The sequence below is a fragment of the Dermacentor variabilis genome, chromosome 1, assembly GCF_050947875.1.
Source record: "Dermacentor variabilis isolate Ectoservices chromosome 1, ASM5094787v1, whole genome shotgun sequence".
NCBI lineage: Eukaryota > Metazoa > Arthropoda > Arachnida > Ixodida > Ixodidae > Dermacentor > Dermacentor variabilis.
The window spans coordinates 136,097,834-136,115,509 of NC_134568.1; the positions used below are offsets into that span (position 1 = coordinate 136,097,834).

At 44.8% G+C, this 17,676-nt stretch overlaps 1 protein-coding gene across 1 annotated transcript; it reads right to left on the reverse strand.

Moving 5' to 3' along the window:
* Positions 1-3,023: 3,023 nt before the first annotated feature.
* Positions 3,024-10,494, reverse strand: LOC142585019 (antimicrobial peptide microplusin-like). The gene is made up of 5 exons (XM_075695456.1): positions 10,335-10,494; positions 9,740-9,801; positions 8,524-8,613; positions 7,689-7,715; positions 3,024-3,277 (listed from the first exon to the last, which is right to left on the reverse strand). Exons 1-5 carry the CDS (start codon positions 10,408-10,410, stop codon positions 3,200-3,202), a joined length of 333 nt encoding a protein of 110 aa, XP_075551571.1. The 5' UTR covers positions 10,411-10,494; the 3' UTR covers positions 3,024-3,199.
* Between the last annotated feature and the right edge of the window lie 7,182 nt (positions 10,495-17,676).

The following is a 17,676-nucleotide window of genomic DNA, read 5'->3' on the forward strand; positions in this document are numbered from 1 at the left end:
GCACTGGTTACTCGCACCTTCCGGAGAGCATGGGTTTATTTGCATACAATAAAGCTTTCTGCGTGGCAGTGTAACGTTTTCGAGCACTTTCGGCCCGTTTACGACCTCGTTCTGCCAACTCCTTTTTGCTGAGGATTCGTATTAGCGGCATTCTTAACCTTCCGTTGCACTCCATCGTAATTTTCGACGAGCCACCGCAAGCTAAGTAATAGAAAGCGCACCGATCACAGACGCCGGCACCACCCTCTTCATCCGGGTGTCGATATTCAGTGCACTGGCTCTGCCCCATCGAATTCCTCTCCACTTGAGCGTGCTCCTCGCCTCTTGTCAACTAATTAGATAAGGCAAGCCGCTCAGTGTAGGCAATGTTATTCGTTTTTAAAACAAAGTGACCTCCTATAAACTAGGAGAACGTTTGATTGGTCTGTTCAGACAACCCTGAGGGTCACCACCCGATGCTTGCGTCGGCGGTTACGCAAAGTTGACTTCAGGAGATTGGAATAAAAATATCTTGGAATAGTTTTACGGTATAAGGCCCCAGATCGCGGTTTTGCACGCAAAACTCCAGAATTTACACACACGCGCCGCGAGCAACCACCACAACTGATAGCAGCAGGAATGCGCGACGGATACTGGCGTCGGCGTTGCTGCCGCCCCGTTGCACTCAGAGCACCGGACCTTTCACAATACCTTCTTCCTCGCGTACGTTGTGCGCATGCATGAATGGCGCGTGAGAGATGTGGGCACTTTCGCTCCTTGAAGTCTGCCTTTTCATACGTTCGAGTCTTCCTCGTCCTTCTTAATATTTACGCAAAGCCACCTTATTAAGGTTCAAGAGAGTCAAAATTCCACAGGAATAGAGGAAGCCTGTCGTGGACCTTTCCCCACATTCCCGTTAAAGAACCTCAGGTGGTTAAAATTAATGCGGATTCCCCCACTACGGTGTGCCTCAGAATCAAATCGTTGTTTGGGCACGTAAAACTCCAGAATTTAATATTTTTTCCCCAACCTTCCACCTGACGGCAATGCACGGCGCGTGCGCTCCTGAACGCACAACACCCTTATAATACACTGTAGTGAAATTACGCCATTCATTTATCTATTATGCCTGCGTTGTAACCCTAATAGCATCCATTCTTGCCGCCTGGAGGCGACGAATGTGGCAGCATGATCTATGCTTTTATCCTCTATGTTCTCAAATGTATTGGTGCCCGCATGGACGAAAATGTTGGAAGTTGCCGAGTCATCGCTCGCCTGCTGTATGATTCCCAGTGCAGAAGGAAAATTCGCCGGGCCCGCTGATTTGCATTCTCACGAAAGATCAACATTCCCTGATATCTTGCGTCAGCAGTGACCGTAACGCTGCGTTTTTGCCTCAGGTTGTGTTAGCCTGGAAGCAACTGCCGCGTTCAGTTGCTGGTCATTGCCGGTGGATGCCTCTCCAGCCTGGCGTTAGAGCTTGTTGTGCTTCTTGACCTCCGGAAAGGTGCGCGTGACGAAGGTTCATAAATGCGAGCACTCCTCGTGCAGCAGAGGCGACCGAAGCTCGCTGAGTCTCATCGCACACATTCAAGTCTCTATCGCAGCGCTTGTTGTTCACCAGATAGCATGTTTTTCCTCAGGTCTTCACTTTAAATATATAATACTAAGTGATTCCCGGATTCTCACGGGAATGTTGCTTGAGCTGCGGGCGACGGCTGATGCCTGCTTGCTCGCGACTTAGAAGATGTTCAATGGTGGCGGGCCTATGGCCACCCCTGGTGCAGGGTGCGTGAGACTGCTCGCTGTTACATTAATCCAGTTAACGAAACAACCACGACACCATCACAAACAGCAGCACATATCTTGTGCCCCAAATATCATGTCATGTCATGGCATTCATCTCATGCATGCATGCCATGTCATGCGTATCCTGATATAAATTTATTTAGAGCAACGAACACGATGGCATTATGACCACGAGCATGTCATCAGATACGCGCCATCCCATTTACGACACTCATGTCATGTCGTGCATGCATGTTTTGTCATGCATATACTGCATATATCCAAATAAAGAAACGACTTCGACGGCAAGACGACTCGGAGCACTTGCCTAGTGGCCCAAATATCATGAACATCATGCCGTGTCATTCATGTCATGTCGTACATATATTGACATACACGGGGATAACGTGTAAGTTTTATATAATATTTAAAAGTGCCTGTAGGAGACGGCCTAATTCTCGTCCCGAGCTGGCTTACTCGAAGAGGCGTACCTTACTAGCACGAGAACTCGAAGCACATATTCAAGTAATTACCAAAAATAACTCATTAACTTCCTAATTAATTACTTTGAGGCACATATTGCAATTTACGAATTGTAGCCCATGAGCTTGCAGGTTGTACCCAATGCAAACGAATTTCCAGGATGACACCAGTTTCGACATATTATTTCGCAAAGTGTGCAACGAAGTACATGGCTGTTTAGTTACTTTTATGCTTCAGTGCATAAAATAACGTGTTGTTAAAGAAAGTAATTGGAGAAGCAGTGCCTTTTAGAGCAAGCTTGGTGGCGCATATCCCCAAAATGGCGTCATTCCAGAAATGCACACCAAGTGTGTAGGCCTTGCAAACTCGCCGGCTACAATTCGTAAATTGCAATATGTACCGTCAAGTAATCATTTTAAAAGATAAATAGTGGAGTTTTCTTAAGTAGTTAAATATGTGTTCAGATTTCTCGTGCGAATAATGTCCGCCGCTCGGAATAATCCAGCTCACGAATTCTGTTATCGGCAACAGACTATTCTTTTTTAAATTGCAAAAAAACTGAAATACTATCGCCCTGTACATACGGTTTGAAAAACTGCTACGATGACATCACAACCACTTTGACATACCCGGTGGTCAGAGCGAGCAGACAATTTGGGTCACTGACGGATCTACTAACACTGGACAAAGAATGCTTCGCACTCAAATGTAGCACCAAATTGAGGGTGTGAGTTTCCACGTTTTAACAAATGATCATGAAGAGTCGATAAAGGTCCAGGCAAAGTGTTTTTATTTGCCCTCAACACAACACAGGTAAAAAGTTCGAACCTTTCATTACAACAGCGATAAAAGCTGGCCGGAGTCCCTCGATGGCACACCTCTGTACAAAAGAAGAACGTTCAGCCCATGGAAAACTAATTTCTCGAATATATTCGAAACTGGGCAACATTCAGTGGTGGTGGTGGTGGTGCCCGGCCTCCGGATCGCACGTGGTGGCAGCACTGTGAATCTCCGCGATTTGATGCTTCTGTAAATATAAGAAATAAAGCAGGATTCATATACAAAGTGTCTATATATATATATATATATATATATATATATATATATATATATATATATATATGCAAGACGAAGGGTCGAAGGGTTTCGCTCCACACCAGAAGGTATAACTTTCAGAAAAGAAAAAAAGACCAACTCTATGGCATGTGTTGGACTCTAAGGCAGCCGGAGGACTGGCCTTCGTCGGAGTGTATATATATACATATATATCCTGCGAAGACGTGGGTTCGTGTCCCAGCAGCTACCAGTTTTTTTTCATTCACTTTCATTTCCCTCAACTTATCATTTCTTTAATTCAAATAATAAGTACAAGTAATTTCCGCTACGCTGTCCTTCGTGTCCTTTTCTTGTTGGTTTGCTTTCCTTCTCGGTTTCCTTTTTTCTCGTTCATTAAGTACTGAGGATCTCGAATCCGGCAGCATTGATCCCTTCAGATGGCATGTGTGGGTTTATTTATCGGTTGCCTTCACCCATAAAGTTAACGCACACGTGACGCCTGCCGCACATAGGATGTGCCACATCCGCCGCCAAGTTTGTGAGTGGTGGCGCTGGCTAACACTACCAGGGTAAGTCCTAGTAGTATAACATGAATACCCCAGAAAGTCGTTGGGAAAACGGTGCCGCGGTAGCTTACTTGGCTGAAGCATCTGACAAGTGTGGCGAAAAGGTGGATTCGTGCCCCATCTGCAGCCAGTTGTTTTTTTTTCATCCATTTTCATTGCCATTATTTGTTATTTCTTTATTTCAATTATTAAGTACAAGTAATTTCCTCTATTCCGTCCTTTGCTTCTTTGCTTGTTGACTTCTGATAATGTGATTAACAAAAATCGGGCCCCTCGGTTTCCTTTCTTGTCGTTCATATATATTTCTTTACCGCAGAAATAATATGTTCTATGCTCAATCTGAAGCCCACAGACAACATGCCACATAAGCAGGGAGATTATTTTCCTTGCTCCGTTGCCTTTCTAAAGTTCAGTGTACTTCAGTCTGATGTGTCCAGCTCCTAAAAACCAATATGTCAAATAACGACCGCTTTACAATGACTCCTTTACTTGAAAATTGGTACAACACATTAGAAATTACGATGTAGCAGTGCAACCAGCTTATAACAGAGGGTCGAAATCATTAAGTGACTCGTTCAAAGGCACCTTCTCTCATTGGTCGGCCACCTTCGATAACAACAGGTTCGCTAACACCTTTGGCTGGTGGCACTTACGACCTAATCTGTCATGAGAACTTATTCGTGCGTACGAAACCAGATGAAGTGCACCTGAAGCTTCGTTCGATATAAACAGCAGTTCTAGCTCTGGACATATGGATGCACCTCCCGCCTGGGTTACCACGACGTGAACACACCATGCTTTACCGTTTGTGGCTAGGCGTTGCCTTTACTAACTCATTTGCTTCCCTCATTGGAATGGCCAACAGCCCCACGTGCGACACATGCAACATCGATGAGACGCTCGCACACATTATCTGTGTGTGCCCGCGATACAGTGCTCAGAGACAAGTGATGTGCAGAGTACTGGACCATTTGGACAATCGTCCACTATCAGAACTGAAAGCTTTAGGTCAGGACTTTCACAGAACATCCGCGCTAAAGGCCTTACTCGCGTTATTGAGGTTCCTGCGGTCTGCGGGGCTTCACGACAGACTCTAAGAATACCGCCCCCTACCGCTCTTTAGTGTACGCGCTTTGTTCGTGCTTGCCTCTCTTTCTTTCCATCGACCCCTTCCGCTCTGTTTCTCTTTTTATCCCCCTTAACCCTTCCCCCTGCGCAGGGTAGCCAACCGGAACTACCTCTGGTTAACCTCCCCGCCTTTCTCTGCATTATCTTATATATATCTCTCTCTAGCTCCCACCACATGAATTTGCAGAAAGGCAAGTTTCAATGAGTCCAATAATTATTTTAAGAAAGATACAATAGTAGATTCCATGAGTATAATGTCAAGTTTAGGATCCGTTTGCGCCTACTCTGTGGGCTTTGTAAAATGGCAATGCGTACATGTTTTGAAAGGGACACATCCACCTTTTGCGAGTGCTTTGCCGCTGTCCCGCACGTACAGAATTTCTATCAAATAATTTTTGGGGTGATTCCCTGGTAAGGTAGACGTGACTTCGCTGTTTTAATTCCGCGCGCCCACTGTGGCGCCTCTCTGGCTAAGCCGTTGTGGTGCTGAGCAAGAGGTCGAGGGTTCGATTCCGTTTTCATGGATTCCGTTTTCATGGCGGGTATCGCATTTTCCGTTGCGTTTAACCGTAAACATGATGAAAGTCTGCCGACTCGCCCGCCTATCGTAGTGCCACATCGGCATCAAGTTGGTGCGTGTACCCAAGAATTACAGGGCAAGCTAAGACTTTACTCAAAGCTGACTTTTTCTTTCCGTCGAGCCTCGAAAGGGCACACCCATCTCCTTACACATATTCGACCAACAGCAGGACGAAGCTGTCAAAAAAAAAAGAAGGTTTAAGTGGAAACGAACTCGCTTAGTCTAGCTCCATAAAAATAACTTTAATAACAAACTTTTCCAAGGCTACGTCGCGGTGCATTATCATTCAAACAAGGACAATCGATACTGTCAGAATTTTCCAGCAAGGAGTCATCCCAACATGATGCAACGCTCCCGACGATTCAGTACTTGCTACACACGCTGCTCACGTGATCCCTCCTCTGCCGGCGCTGCCACCCTATCTGAGTGCGACCCCCTCAGATTTCCCACTTTTCAATACCGTTTTAAATTAAAATATCGCCTCGTGAAGAGATGGAAGCTTACCTCTGCAAAATGTTAGTCACACATTTTTGCTTCCTTGCTTAAAGCAACTTGAGTTCATTTTAAGTTTTTCCATCATGCCGCACTGTACATTTTCTTGAGCCTTCCCTAAATTGACCATCAAGCTTCAAGTTAAACACTTAGATGCTATTTTAGGTGGGCTGTCGAAATCATCTTCCAATAAGATTTTAGAACTTTTATTTTTCTACCGCTATCATTCTAGTCCCTCGTTGATCTGTTTGGAGAGGTTCACATTGGGCTACTTTTATATTTTTTTGGACTTTCCTTTTATGGCCTAATTTTTTAACTCCTTTAGTAAATATTCCAAGGTAATTCCTCTTCAGTGGAAGTTTTATTTTTCTATGCTCTTTAATTTATTCCTGCAGCAGCTGCATTTATCCTCATCATCGCTTTCATTCGCAATTAGCATAAAATCGTTGCCTAGCTACGACGCCTCAAAGTAACCGACACTGTTGTAATTCGGCCTACATATTATAAGTGGTGATCAGTGTTAAGCTTTAGGATTTTTTTTTAAATCACCTGTTGCATATATCATAACGCTAGCCCTTAAGCTGGATTATTCAGAGAGACGAACATTACTTGCAGGAGAAACCGAAATGCATATTCAAATAAATAACAAAAAAATACTAATTAACTTCTTAATTCCTTACTTTTGGCGCATATTGCAATTTTCTCACTGCATCCAGTGAGTTTGCAAGACGTATCCACTTGTAATTATATTCCAGAATGACACCAGTTCGGATAAATGCGCCATAAAACGTCGTAAAGAAAGCTCTGCCTATGTATTTCGTCCCACCACCTTGGGAATCGATATCTATAAATTGCTATCCTCATGGAAAATTCCAAGTGAATACGTCTTGAAAACTAACCGGCTACAATTCGCTAATTGCAATATGTACAATAAATAGGGAGTTAATTACTGACTTTTTCTTTAGTAGTTGAGTGTGCGTTTCGATTTCTCCTGCTAGTATAGTGTCCGCCTCTTCGAACAGGACCAGAATTATGCTATTTGCTTTTAAAAATTTCGCAAAACTTAAAAGTGATCACCCCGCACACAACATCCGTCAAATTTCTGCAAAGTTTCGTCGCGACCCTGCTTTTATTTCTCTTGCAGTGAAAAGTGACACGTTCGGTGAAAACTTTTTCACAAGGATTTCTTTTTTTCATTCTTGCGGTTGCGCTCTAAAAAGAGATCAACAGTTTGCACTGTCAGTCAGTAGCCACTAGCACTGTGTGAATTGGAAACTAAACCAGGAACATGGTATTCCCGCACTATCCGTCCGAAATAAATATACGTGCACGTTCAGAAACGAATCACTGAAAACTTTCTCCTGGCTGAAATTTTAAAAAAGTAAATAACTCTCACTTCACATTGCAGTGTTTCTGTTACATTACATTACATTGTTTTTTCTCTCGAAATACATTTTAGTTCATTTTCCCTTTTTATTAGAGCTCAGTTCTTGCAAACGAAACAAGTGGTAGTGAGAAATAGAGGGACACATTTGTCAGTGGCTCTCAACCCTTAGAAGATTTAGAGCGAGTGGTTCTATAAATTCTAACGTCCACGTTGTGGCTGATAAACTCACCGTGAAGTGGTTGGCCATGGCAGCTTCCTGTTGAAGAAAAGTATACGAAAATTCTATGAGTCTTTGAAAGTATTACGCACTACTTTTTCCAATGATTACACACCTTTATTTATTACAACATACGGTGGCATTTGGTCTTGACTGAATTATAGAGCAAGAATTTACAGACTTATCTTCTGCAGTTACCAAAATATTAACGAAGTCGAAGTCACTAAAGAACGACCTCATTTCATTGTCACTCAGAATCTCTTCATACGTAACAATAAACCTTCTAATACTAGCATTGATTTAAATTTTCTCTGGTGTGCAAGGTCAGGATTTCTACTGGCTTTCCTTTACAGCAGTGTTCTGAAAACAAAATTCAAATGCCTTGCCTCCACATTCGTGAAGCCTTCCTTATGGCTAGCCACTGCTGCGTTCAAGCAGCCCCATTACATCACGTAGTTTTTTTTTAAGCTTTCCTGATTTTCAAGTTTGTATTACCTAAAGAGCTAACTGCATTATCCGGCGTTCAGAGCAAGGTGTCGAAGAGAAAGGAAATACCAATTCTGGTACCACATCTACTCGGGCCTGCTTGTTCCCGCAAAAGCGTAGAAACCACCTGTGCAAGCCGCATTTGGTGTAGTCATGATAGACGTTTTCATTGTATTTCAAATAGTGTTCTAGTTCGAAACTATTCTAGTGAATAGTTTGAAACGCTCGCAAAGGAAATAAATATTCAAATATTATAGGCCACATACTCTAACACAGTTCCCATGTCTACATCAATTATGCATTAATGCGTGAGTGTATATCGTGTCTATTCAAAACTTCCAGAGAGGAAAGAAGAACTCACCAGGTCGTTTCCAACGCAGAGCTTCCGGATGACGCAGCTCCAGTCCTGGCAGCCGAGAGTCTTCAACGCCTTGTCGAAGCTTTGGTTCGCCTGCATTAGATGACCAGGGAAAGTTAAGCTGAATAAGGCTTACACAAAAATTACTCGCGCTTCATTCAGTGTATATTGGATTGGAACACAAAGCAGTTCATATGCAAAAATGGCTCGTAATAAAAGGCATTGGCTAACGGTGGCAGCAAACCAAACCAGCACACAACCAAACCGAATGCTGGCTAACCGGTGCTAAGCAGAGTATCTTACTGAATCAAAAGAACATCCAAATCGGAACTCCGTGTAAATATGCGCGTTTTGACCAACGCAATGGCGAGTGAATTTTTATGTGGATTCCTGTTACTGAAACATATAGGTGTGCAGACATGTTCAGGTGAAGCAAAGAAAATTGTTTAGTTGTGTTTCGTGGCGTTTAGTCTTGCTTGCCTTTTAATTTCTTCTTGTGTACGTGTTTGCACGCTTATCTTTGACGAAGATGCCTGCGCGTTTACAGAGCCATATTCCACACATGCACGTATCGACATGTCCACAGACAAATATTAGGACATGTGCACGTACTCAATAGACGCAAGACATCCGCTTTAAACACACATAATTTTTATTCGTTTCACTTCTGCTTCATAACTGCTAGCATGAATGTGAGTCGTGTCTGCATTTGCCTGTGCGCGTTCTCTGCCTTTGTTTGAGCCTCACTGCTCGCAATTGTGTGTCTCAGTGTTAAATTCAGAAGTCATTTCATTCGCTGCCACTGCTTAATCGCCTCCACGTAAAAAAAAGAACAGAAAAAAAAAACATATGTGAAGTCATTCCATATCATTCTCGGACAAAATTTTCTGTATCATAATTGTTCACTAACTGCAATATCGCCTGTAAGATGATGTTACAGGAGAGCAGCGTCTATTAAAGTAACGTGTCACTTATTTCCATCATCCCATATTTACAGTCTACTGTGTTCACAAGTAGGCTAATGATTTGTAGCACCTGCAGCGAAACATCATTCTGACATGCGCTTCCCGGAGCTCCATCTGGGCCTCTTCGATTCCACTAAACTCTCTCGTCGAAAGCTCGGAAGCGTGAATTAACGCTTCAGGAACGAAAATGAACCTAATACGCCATCGTATTCTGGAATCACCATCTGCAATACATATATCGCTGTTGTTCTTACCCCTCGTGAGATGTGGAGCCCAATGCATTGCAGTTCATTTTTCAGCTGTCCGTCTTGTTTATCTGCGCAGAAGAAAATCGACCACATTCGTCATTGAGGCACGTAACAGAAACTTATCAGAACGCGCTTATTGGAGATATACTTGAGCGGCACATAACACACGCCACTCTTACATATCTCCTTCTAAATATTGCCGCCATATGTTTCTATGTGCACCACGCAAATGTGACATGTATAACGGTATAACAGAGGTGCGAATGAAAAAGAAAAGGTGGACGGCCAAATTCATCACGAACATTCGAACTCGTCGCTCTCTTAATACGCCATTGGCCCCAGTATTTCCAACTAATATGGTTTTCTCCATCGTGGACACTGTAATAGAAATTAACGTTTACCTTTCTAGGGCATGCATATGTATACTCTCACTTCCGAAGGATTGCAAAACTGAACTTCCTTTCAGAAGGGCCATCATAAATTTCTTAATCTTGAAAATAAGCAGCCGCAAAGGTAGAAAGGAAAAGCTACGCCTACTGAGTCCAATAGCACCTGTCGGAACTTTGGTTCGTGCACTATAAACCACACCCAGTATACTCACCGCAGAGCTCGAGGTGGTGAGCATAGCTCACAGCAGCGACCATGGCGAGCAGGACACAGACAAGAAACGCCTTCATGGTGACTCTCTGGCTCTTCACGATACGGGCACAGCGAAATCAGACAGCTCAAATGAAGCTACTGATGTCTAGGGGCGATACGAGTCCCTTTTTATACCGCTAAAAACGTTGCTGTCGAGCTGCTGCAACCCAGGCAAGTTGCCACCTACACAGCGTGCAGACAGACGTTGCACACACGAGAAATAATGAGGCACCTTCGGCTCCATTGGTCAGAGATGGCGTCAGGAACAAGTCACACGTGCGATCCCTGACGGTGCCAACATCCTCCCGCTCTCATTGACGTATCCCGCTTATGAACCGGCACGCACTGCATCTGAAAACTGCCGCCGCCGCACGTGACATAACCAAGGACTCGAATACGCTCGCCATCGAAGACGCGTGCCGCTTCCCACTTTCAGCAGTTGCGCGACGTCGGGAAATAAGCACCTCGTATTTACTTGCTCTTTGCGTCTCTGGCTGAGTGGGGAACCGGGTGCGTAGGCTGAGCGCTGCGGTATCATAGGTTACATTTATTTACTTTATTACTGTAGTTTCACCATTTATTCGCGCTTCTGTGACGCTCATTCGAAAGTGTATTGACATACTCCACGTGCAGGCTGAAGGGCGCTGCGCAATCTTCCCTCCTGCGATGCTGGCTTTCTTGCTTTTTTCTCACGATCAACGTGGGAATATCGATCTCTGCTTACAAGTATGAAGGTCTTCGTGGTAGCGGACATGCGCTGCAGAGAAAACAACTCACCAATAGCCCTAGCGTCTCTTTCACTTTAGGTTCTTCCGATCGGATGCACGTTTTCACGCCGAACGATCCTTGTAAGCACAGCTACGCTGTTACAGTTCATTGAAGTGTATATCCGCATAACATTGCGCTTTCCTGTTCTTGACAGTGTACAAAGAACATTTAAGTAACGTGGTTCTGTTCACAGAGCTGTGGTTCTTTTTTTCACCCGTCGTAATATCGCTGCGGCAGTTTAAATAGAGAAGTTTTTAATCAGATTCGAGTATTTAAAAACACTCGCCCAGAATATTATATATGAGGTTAAGTTTTCATATTTACGTGAAGTTTTGTACATATTATGGGAGTTCTAGCAACCAATAATCCCGCTTCACAGCATTGACAAATTTTTCATAGCTAGAAATCAAAACGAAGATTACTAGAAATAAAATGTGATCGATATTTGTTCACATATATCAAAGTATGCGTCGCTCTTGGTTATTTCACCTGCCGTGGTTGCTCAGTGGCTATGGTGTTGGGCTGCTGAGCACGAGATCGCGGGATCCAATCCCGGCCATGGCAGCCGCATTTCGATGGGGGCGAAATGCGAAAACACCTGTGTACTTAAATTTAGGTGCACGTTAAAGAACCCCATGTGGTCGAAATTTCCGGAGTCCTCCACTACGGCGTGCCTCATAATCAGAAAGTGGTTTTCGCACTTAAAACCCCATAATTTAATTTGTTTTGTTTTTTTCCTTTGAGTGCGCAGCTTTTAAAAGCATGTGTTAGACATCTCCACAATTTGTAGGACTGTGGTAATTAGAAGGATAAAAAGCTTACTAGCTGATTACACCCACAATGAAATAGCGATAATGACTACATTAAAGTATGGTATGGGAAGAAAACCTACCACCAATTATCATCAACTCGCCTAGTCATCTGAAATGCAAGATATTCTTGGTTGCAGTTACAACGGAATGTGACGCCGAAGGCTGGTTGCCCGACAACGTCACTCCTATACTACTGCCTATGGGCCGCCATTTGGCTACTGCTGTCAATAGTGATCTTTTGCTGGAAGAACTGATCACTGGAGCCGCCAAGTATTCTTGATGTAACATTATCTAACAGCGGTGATATCCACACAAACCCCGTGAAGAGCAGACAGAAATGAAAGATAGTGAGGTGAACGACAGCGACAACAACGGTAAGGCCAAATGAAAACCTGCCAAGTGTCTCAACGCTCTCGCTTCCCCGCGAAGCGTTCCTAACTCGAAGGACGGCTCAGCGGCATTAAATTGCACATTAATACTTTCTAAGCTCTATATGGCTAGCCGATACGTCCGTCCGTCTGTCTGTCGCCTGTACACTAAGATCTCCGGCGCAGCCCCATGCGCATGCCCAGAAAAAAGCACGAGAGGCACGCGATTGGCTGTGCCAGTAGTGAAGTCGTTGCTCTCCGTCGCAGCCGAGTGCAGGCGCCGTCGAGCGCGTAGCTATTGGGTGCCGCGGCGCTGAGGTTCCGGACAATAGGGATCCCCCTGCCTCGTACAACGAACTCACAAAGTACTTTTATCTGGGGAGGTGGAAATATCCGCCGCCGCACAGTGAATTGAACAGACCTCAGTCATTGAGGAGGAGGAGGAGGGAGAATAAACTTTTATTGTATAACCAGCACTTTATGATGGCCAGGCCTAAGCCTCCCATGAAGGGACGTCGAAGGCTTGCCTCGACGCCGCCTCACGGGCGTGCTGGGTCGCCCAGGTTTGGTCGTCGAGGGCGGAGCTCCGCAGAGCCTCATGCAACCTCGACGAGAGAGTCGTGGTGTTAGTCTCTGGGTAGCTGTGCTGGGCACTCCCACAGCATATGCGGAAGCGTAGCCGGGTGAATGCCACAGCACCGGCAGTTGGGGGTAGTGTAGACGTCTGGAAATATAAGGTGGAGGCGGGTGGGTGAAATGTAGGTGTTTGTTTGTAGCAGACGCAGGGTGATAGCCTGCGTCCGGCTGAACTTGGGGTGAGGCGGGGGGAAGGTTCAGCAAATAAGGTAAAAGGCCTTAACGAGATCGTTATAAGTTGTCAGATTGTCCCTGGTGTCCAACTCATCAACAGTGACTCCGGCGGGGTTGACTAGGCCTCCCGCAATGGAGTGGGTGACCTCGTTGAGATTGGGGAGGTGTGGGTTGACAGGGCCCGCATGGGCCGGGATCCATGTTAGGGAGATTATGCTGTCTTTAGAGTGTGGTGCCTGGCAGAGGATGCGAAGAGCTTGGGGAGAAATACGGCCTTTGCGGAAGTTAGTGACGGCTGAGCGGGAGTCACACACGATGGTGTGACAGGTGGGATCTATAGTGGGCAGGGCGATGGCCACTTCTTCAGCCGTTTCGGCAGTGGGGGCAGTGACGCTGGAGGCGTGGTGTAGGACTCCATCGCGTGTGGCGACAGCCACAAATCATGTGCCAAGGAAGTATTGGGCTGCATCAACAAATGTGACGCCAGGTACGTGAGCAAGGGCTTTTATGATAGCTCCGGCCCGAGCTTGACGCCGGGCCCTGTTATTTTCAGGGTGCATGTTTCTAGGGATAGGGTCTATGTAGATCCAGTTACGGATGTCGGTCGGGATCGGTTGTTCGGGGCCCTGTTGCTGATGGTAGGTGAAGCTAAGCGTGGATAGAATAAAGCGTCCCGTTTCAGTAAGGGTGAGCCGTTCAAGCTGAGAGCGTTGTTGGGCTTCAATGAGTTCGGAAAGGTTGTTGTGAACTCCCAGTTGGTTGAAGAGTTCAGTGCTGGTGCAATGCGGGAGGCCAAGTGCTTGCTTGTAGACCCCTCGTATGAGGGTGACGAGCTTGTTTTGCTCAGCCCGGTACCAGTTGAGGTACGCAGCAACGTAGGTAATGTGACATACGACAAAGGATTGGACGAGGCGGAAAAGGCTTTGAGTCCCCCTCGTCGGTTAGAGATACGTTTTAAAGTCGTAGGGTGTTTTGACATTGACACTGAGATTATTTCAAGTCGGTGCATACCCTAGCCCCGCCCTCATACACCGGATCTATTCCGAAATTCAAACATCAAACACTTGCACGCTTTGCTCAGACTTTGCCAACTTAGATCACATGATCTCGCGGTGGCCCGCTTTACGGGGCGATGAAGACGTTACGTTGTCCAAGTGGGAGGCTGCCCTACGCAGTCCCGATTTTGAAGCCCAACTAGGGACAGTCCAACGGGCGAGCGACTTCGCGGAGAGGCTAGGTCTTTCCGTGCCGACATGGGAGCATCCCGCTACGTGCTAGTGCACGTTCCGATGAACTTCAATAAAGTTTTTAAATCCATCCACCCGGAATGAGTAGACCACGCCTTATACGTACTCTCGAGGAGCAGAGAGAGAGAGAGAGAGAGAGATAACCCTTTAATGAAAGACAGAGATTTTAGCCGGCTATTCCAAAGAGCTCTGCTGCCGTAAGCGATATGTTGTAAGATAGTAGGTAATTTCTGCCTAATTGATATGCAGCAATATGAAAAGGCGCTCTCGAGCTGTCACTTGATGAAGACCCGTCTGTGAAGAATCTAACGCTTCTAAAAATAGTGCATTTGCTGGATGGTGAGAAGCTTTGCTTCAAGCTAGTGCTTGGCCTAATTTCTTTCTATTCCTAATATCTTCAACATCTGAGAGGCTGAGAGCGAGTGGGGCTATACTAATCCAAGTACAACCAAATTAGGAAGGCCAACTAAGCTTGAACAAAGACACTCCCTCACCAAAACAGGAATTGACCTCCATGGTGCAGTATTCGGCCACAACCTTTCTGATGATCTCTACAATTAAACAATGGTCCTCAGTCCCCAGAAGCTGCGGAGCGGCTGACCAAGGCGGGGGTCAGACCTGTAACGCAGCAGAGTGTGCTAAGAATCTCTGGATCTGGACAGGCCGCCAATGTAAACTGAGCCTGTCAACCTTTAACAGCCGAACTCTGTCGAGTGAGGCTAGCTTCGCAGGACTCTTTGAGGATCTATCAGACGTTGTTTGTAATATCATCGGCATTAGTGAGATTAGAAGAACTGGCGAGGCTTACACATTGCTAAATAACGGCCATGTCCTCTGCTATAGAGGTCCCCCTGATAAGAGTCAATACGAGGTAGGATTCCTAATTCATAAGGACATAGCTCGCAACATTGACGAGTTCTACAGCATTAACAAGAGGGTAGTAGTAGTCGTAATCAAACTTAATAAGAGGTATAGAATAAAGGTAGTACAATCCTGCGCTCCAAAGTCCAGACACGACGATGAGGAAGTAGATCAGTTTTATGGAGATGTTGAATTAGCGATGAGAAAATTGCAAACACGGTATACAGTAGTAATGGGTGGCTTCAATGCAAAAGTCGGGGAAATACAGGCGGGTGGACAGGAAATTGGCCACTACGGCATCGATCCTAGAAAGGCTAGAGGATAGATTCTGGTAGAATTCGCAGAAACCAAGAAGCTGAGAATAATGAACACCTTTTTCAGGAAACGTAGCAACAGAAAGTGGACCTGGAAAAGCCCTTATGGTGAAACAGGAAATGAAATTGATTTCATACATTCTGCCGATCCCAGCATAGTGCAGGATGTAGAAGTGATAGGGGGGGTAAAGTGCAGTGGTCATAAGCTAGTGAGGGTTAGGATTCACCTCAATTTGAACAGAGAAAAAGTAAAATTGGCCAAGAAAAGACAGGTCAACTTAGAGACAGTAAGGGTAAAAGCAGACAAATTTCGGCTGGTACTTGCAAACAAATATGCAACCTTAAAACATAGAGATGATGATGATGACAGAGGTAATGATTGAAACATAACGAGGCTGGCTTTAGAGGCAGCAATTGAAGTTAGAGTTAAGGCACCAAGGCAACCAATAGGCAAGCTCTCTCAAGTAACAAAGCACCTAATAAAGAATCGATAAAGAATGAAAGTGTCCAACTCAATTCGGGGAACTGTCAGAACTGACCAACAAAGCGAAAATAAGTTATATTTGAAATTATAACGTGAGAAAAACTGAATAAGCCGTAAAATATAGACGCAGCCTGAAATCAGTGAGAAGGAAACTTGGCACACGACAAAACAAGATGTATGCACTGAAAGATAAGCAGGGTAATATCATCAGCAATCTCGAAGGTATAATAAAGGCAGCGGAAGAATTCTATACTGACCTGTACAGTACCCAGAGGACTCAGGAATACTCTATTTGAAACAATAATGAACAATATACAGAAACTCCTCCTATAACTAGAGATGAGGTCATAAGAGCCTTGCAAGGCATGAAATGAAGAAAAGCGCCAGGAGAGGATGGAATAACAGTCGATTGAATCAAAGATTGAGGAGACATAATGCTACGAAAACTGGCGGCTCTCTATACGAAGTGTCTACCGACTACAAGGGTCCCAGAAAACGGGAAGAATTCAAACATTATACTAATCCACAAAAATGGAGACGTTAAAGAAGTGGAAAATTATAGGCCCATTAGATTATTCCCAGTATTATATAAAATAATTACCAAAATAATCTCCAATAGGATAAGGGAAACACTGGACTTCAGTCAACCATGGGAACAGGCTGGCTTCAGGAAGGGATACTCTACAATGGATCACATCCATGTCATTAATCAGATTCTCGAGAAATCCGCAGAGTACAATACGCCTCTCTGTATGGCTTTCATAGATTACGAAAAGCATTTGATTCAGTAGAGATACCAGCAGTCATAAAGGGATTGCGTAATGAAGGAGTACAGACCGCTTACGTAAATACCCTGGAAAATATCTACAGGGATACCACAGCCACCTTAATTCTACACAAGGAAAGTATGAAGTATACCTGTAAAGAAAGGGGTCAGACAAGGAGACACAATCTATCCAATGCTATTCACTGCGTGCTTAGAAGAAGTATTCAAGCTGTTAAACTGGGAAGGTTTAGGAGTAAGGATCGACGGCGAATACCTCAGCAACCTTCCGTTTGCCGATGACATTGTTCTATTCAGCAACACTGCGGCGTATTTACAACAAATGATTGAGGACCTTAACAGGGAGAGTGTAAGAGTGGAGTTTAAGATTAATATGCAGAAGACAAAGATAATGACAAATAGACGGCAAGGGAACAAGAGTTCAATATCGCCAGTCAGCCTCTATAGTCTATGAAGAAGTACTTTTATCTAGGTCAACTAATCCCAGGGAACCCTGACTATTAGAAGGACATTCACAGAAGAATAAAAATGGGTTGGATCGCATGCGGCAGACATCGTGAGCTCCTGACTGGGAACTTACCATTATCATTGAAAAGGAAAATATACAGTCAGTGCTGTTTGCCGGTGCTCACATATGGGGCAGAAACTTGGAGACTGACAAAGAAGCTGGAGAACAAGTTAAGGACCGCGCAAAGAGCGATGGAACAAATAATGTTAGGTACAACGTTAAGAGACAGAGAGAGATCGGTTTATATCAGAGAGAAAACTGGTACAGCCGATATTCTAATTGACATTAAGGGAAAAAATGAGTGTAGGCAGGTCATGTAATGCGTAGGTTAGACAACCGGTCAGCCAT

Coding starts and splice junctions, on each gene's coding strand:
- LOC142585019 (XM_075695456.1), bottom strand. CDS start 10,410: ATGAAGGCGTTTCTTGTCTGTGTCCTGCTCGCCATGGTCGCTGCTGTG. Junction 9,802..10,334: donor TCACCACCTCGAGCTCTGCG/GTGAGTATACTG, acceptor TCTTCTGCGCAG/ATAAACAAGACGGACAGCTG. Junction 3,278..7,688: donor CCATGGCCAACCACTTCACG/GTGAGTTTATCA, acceptor TTATATTTACAG/AAGCATCAAATCGCGGAGAT.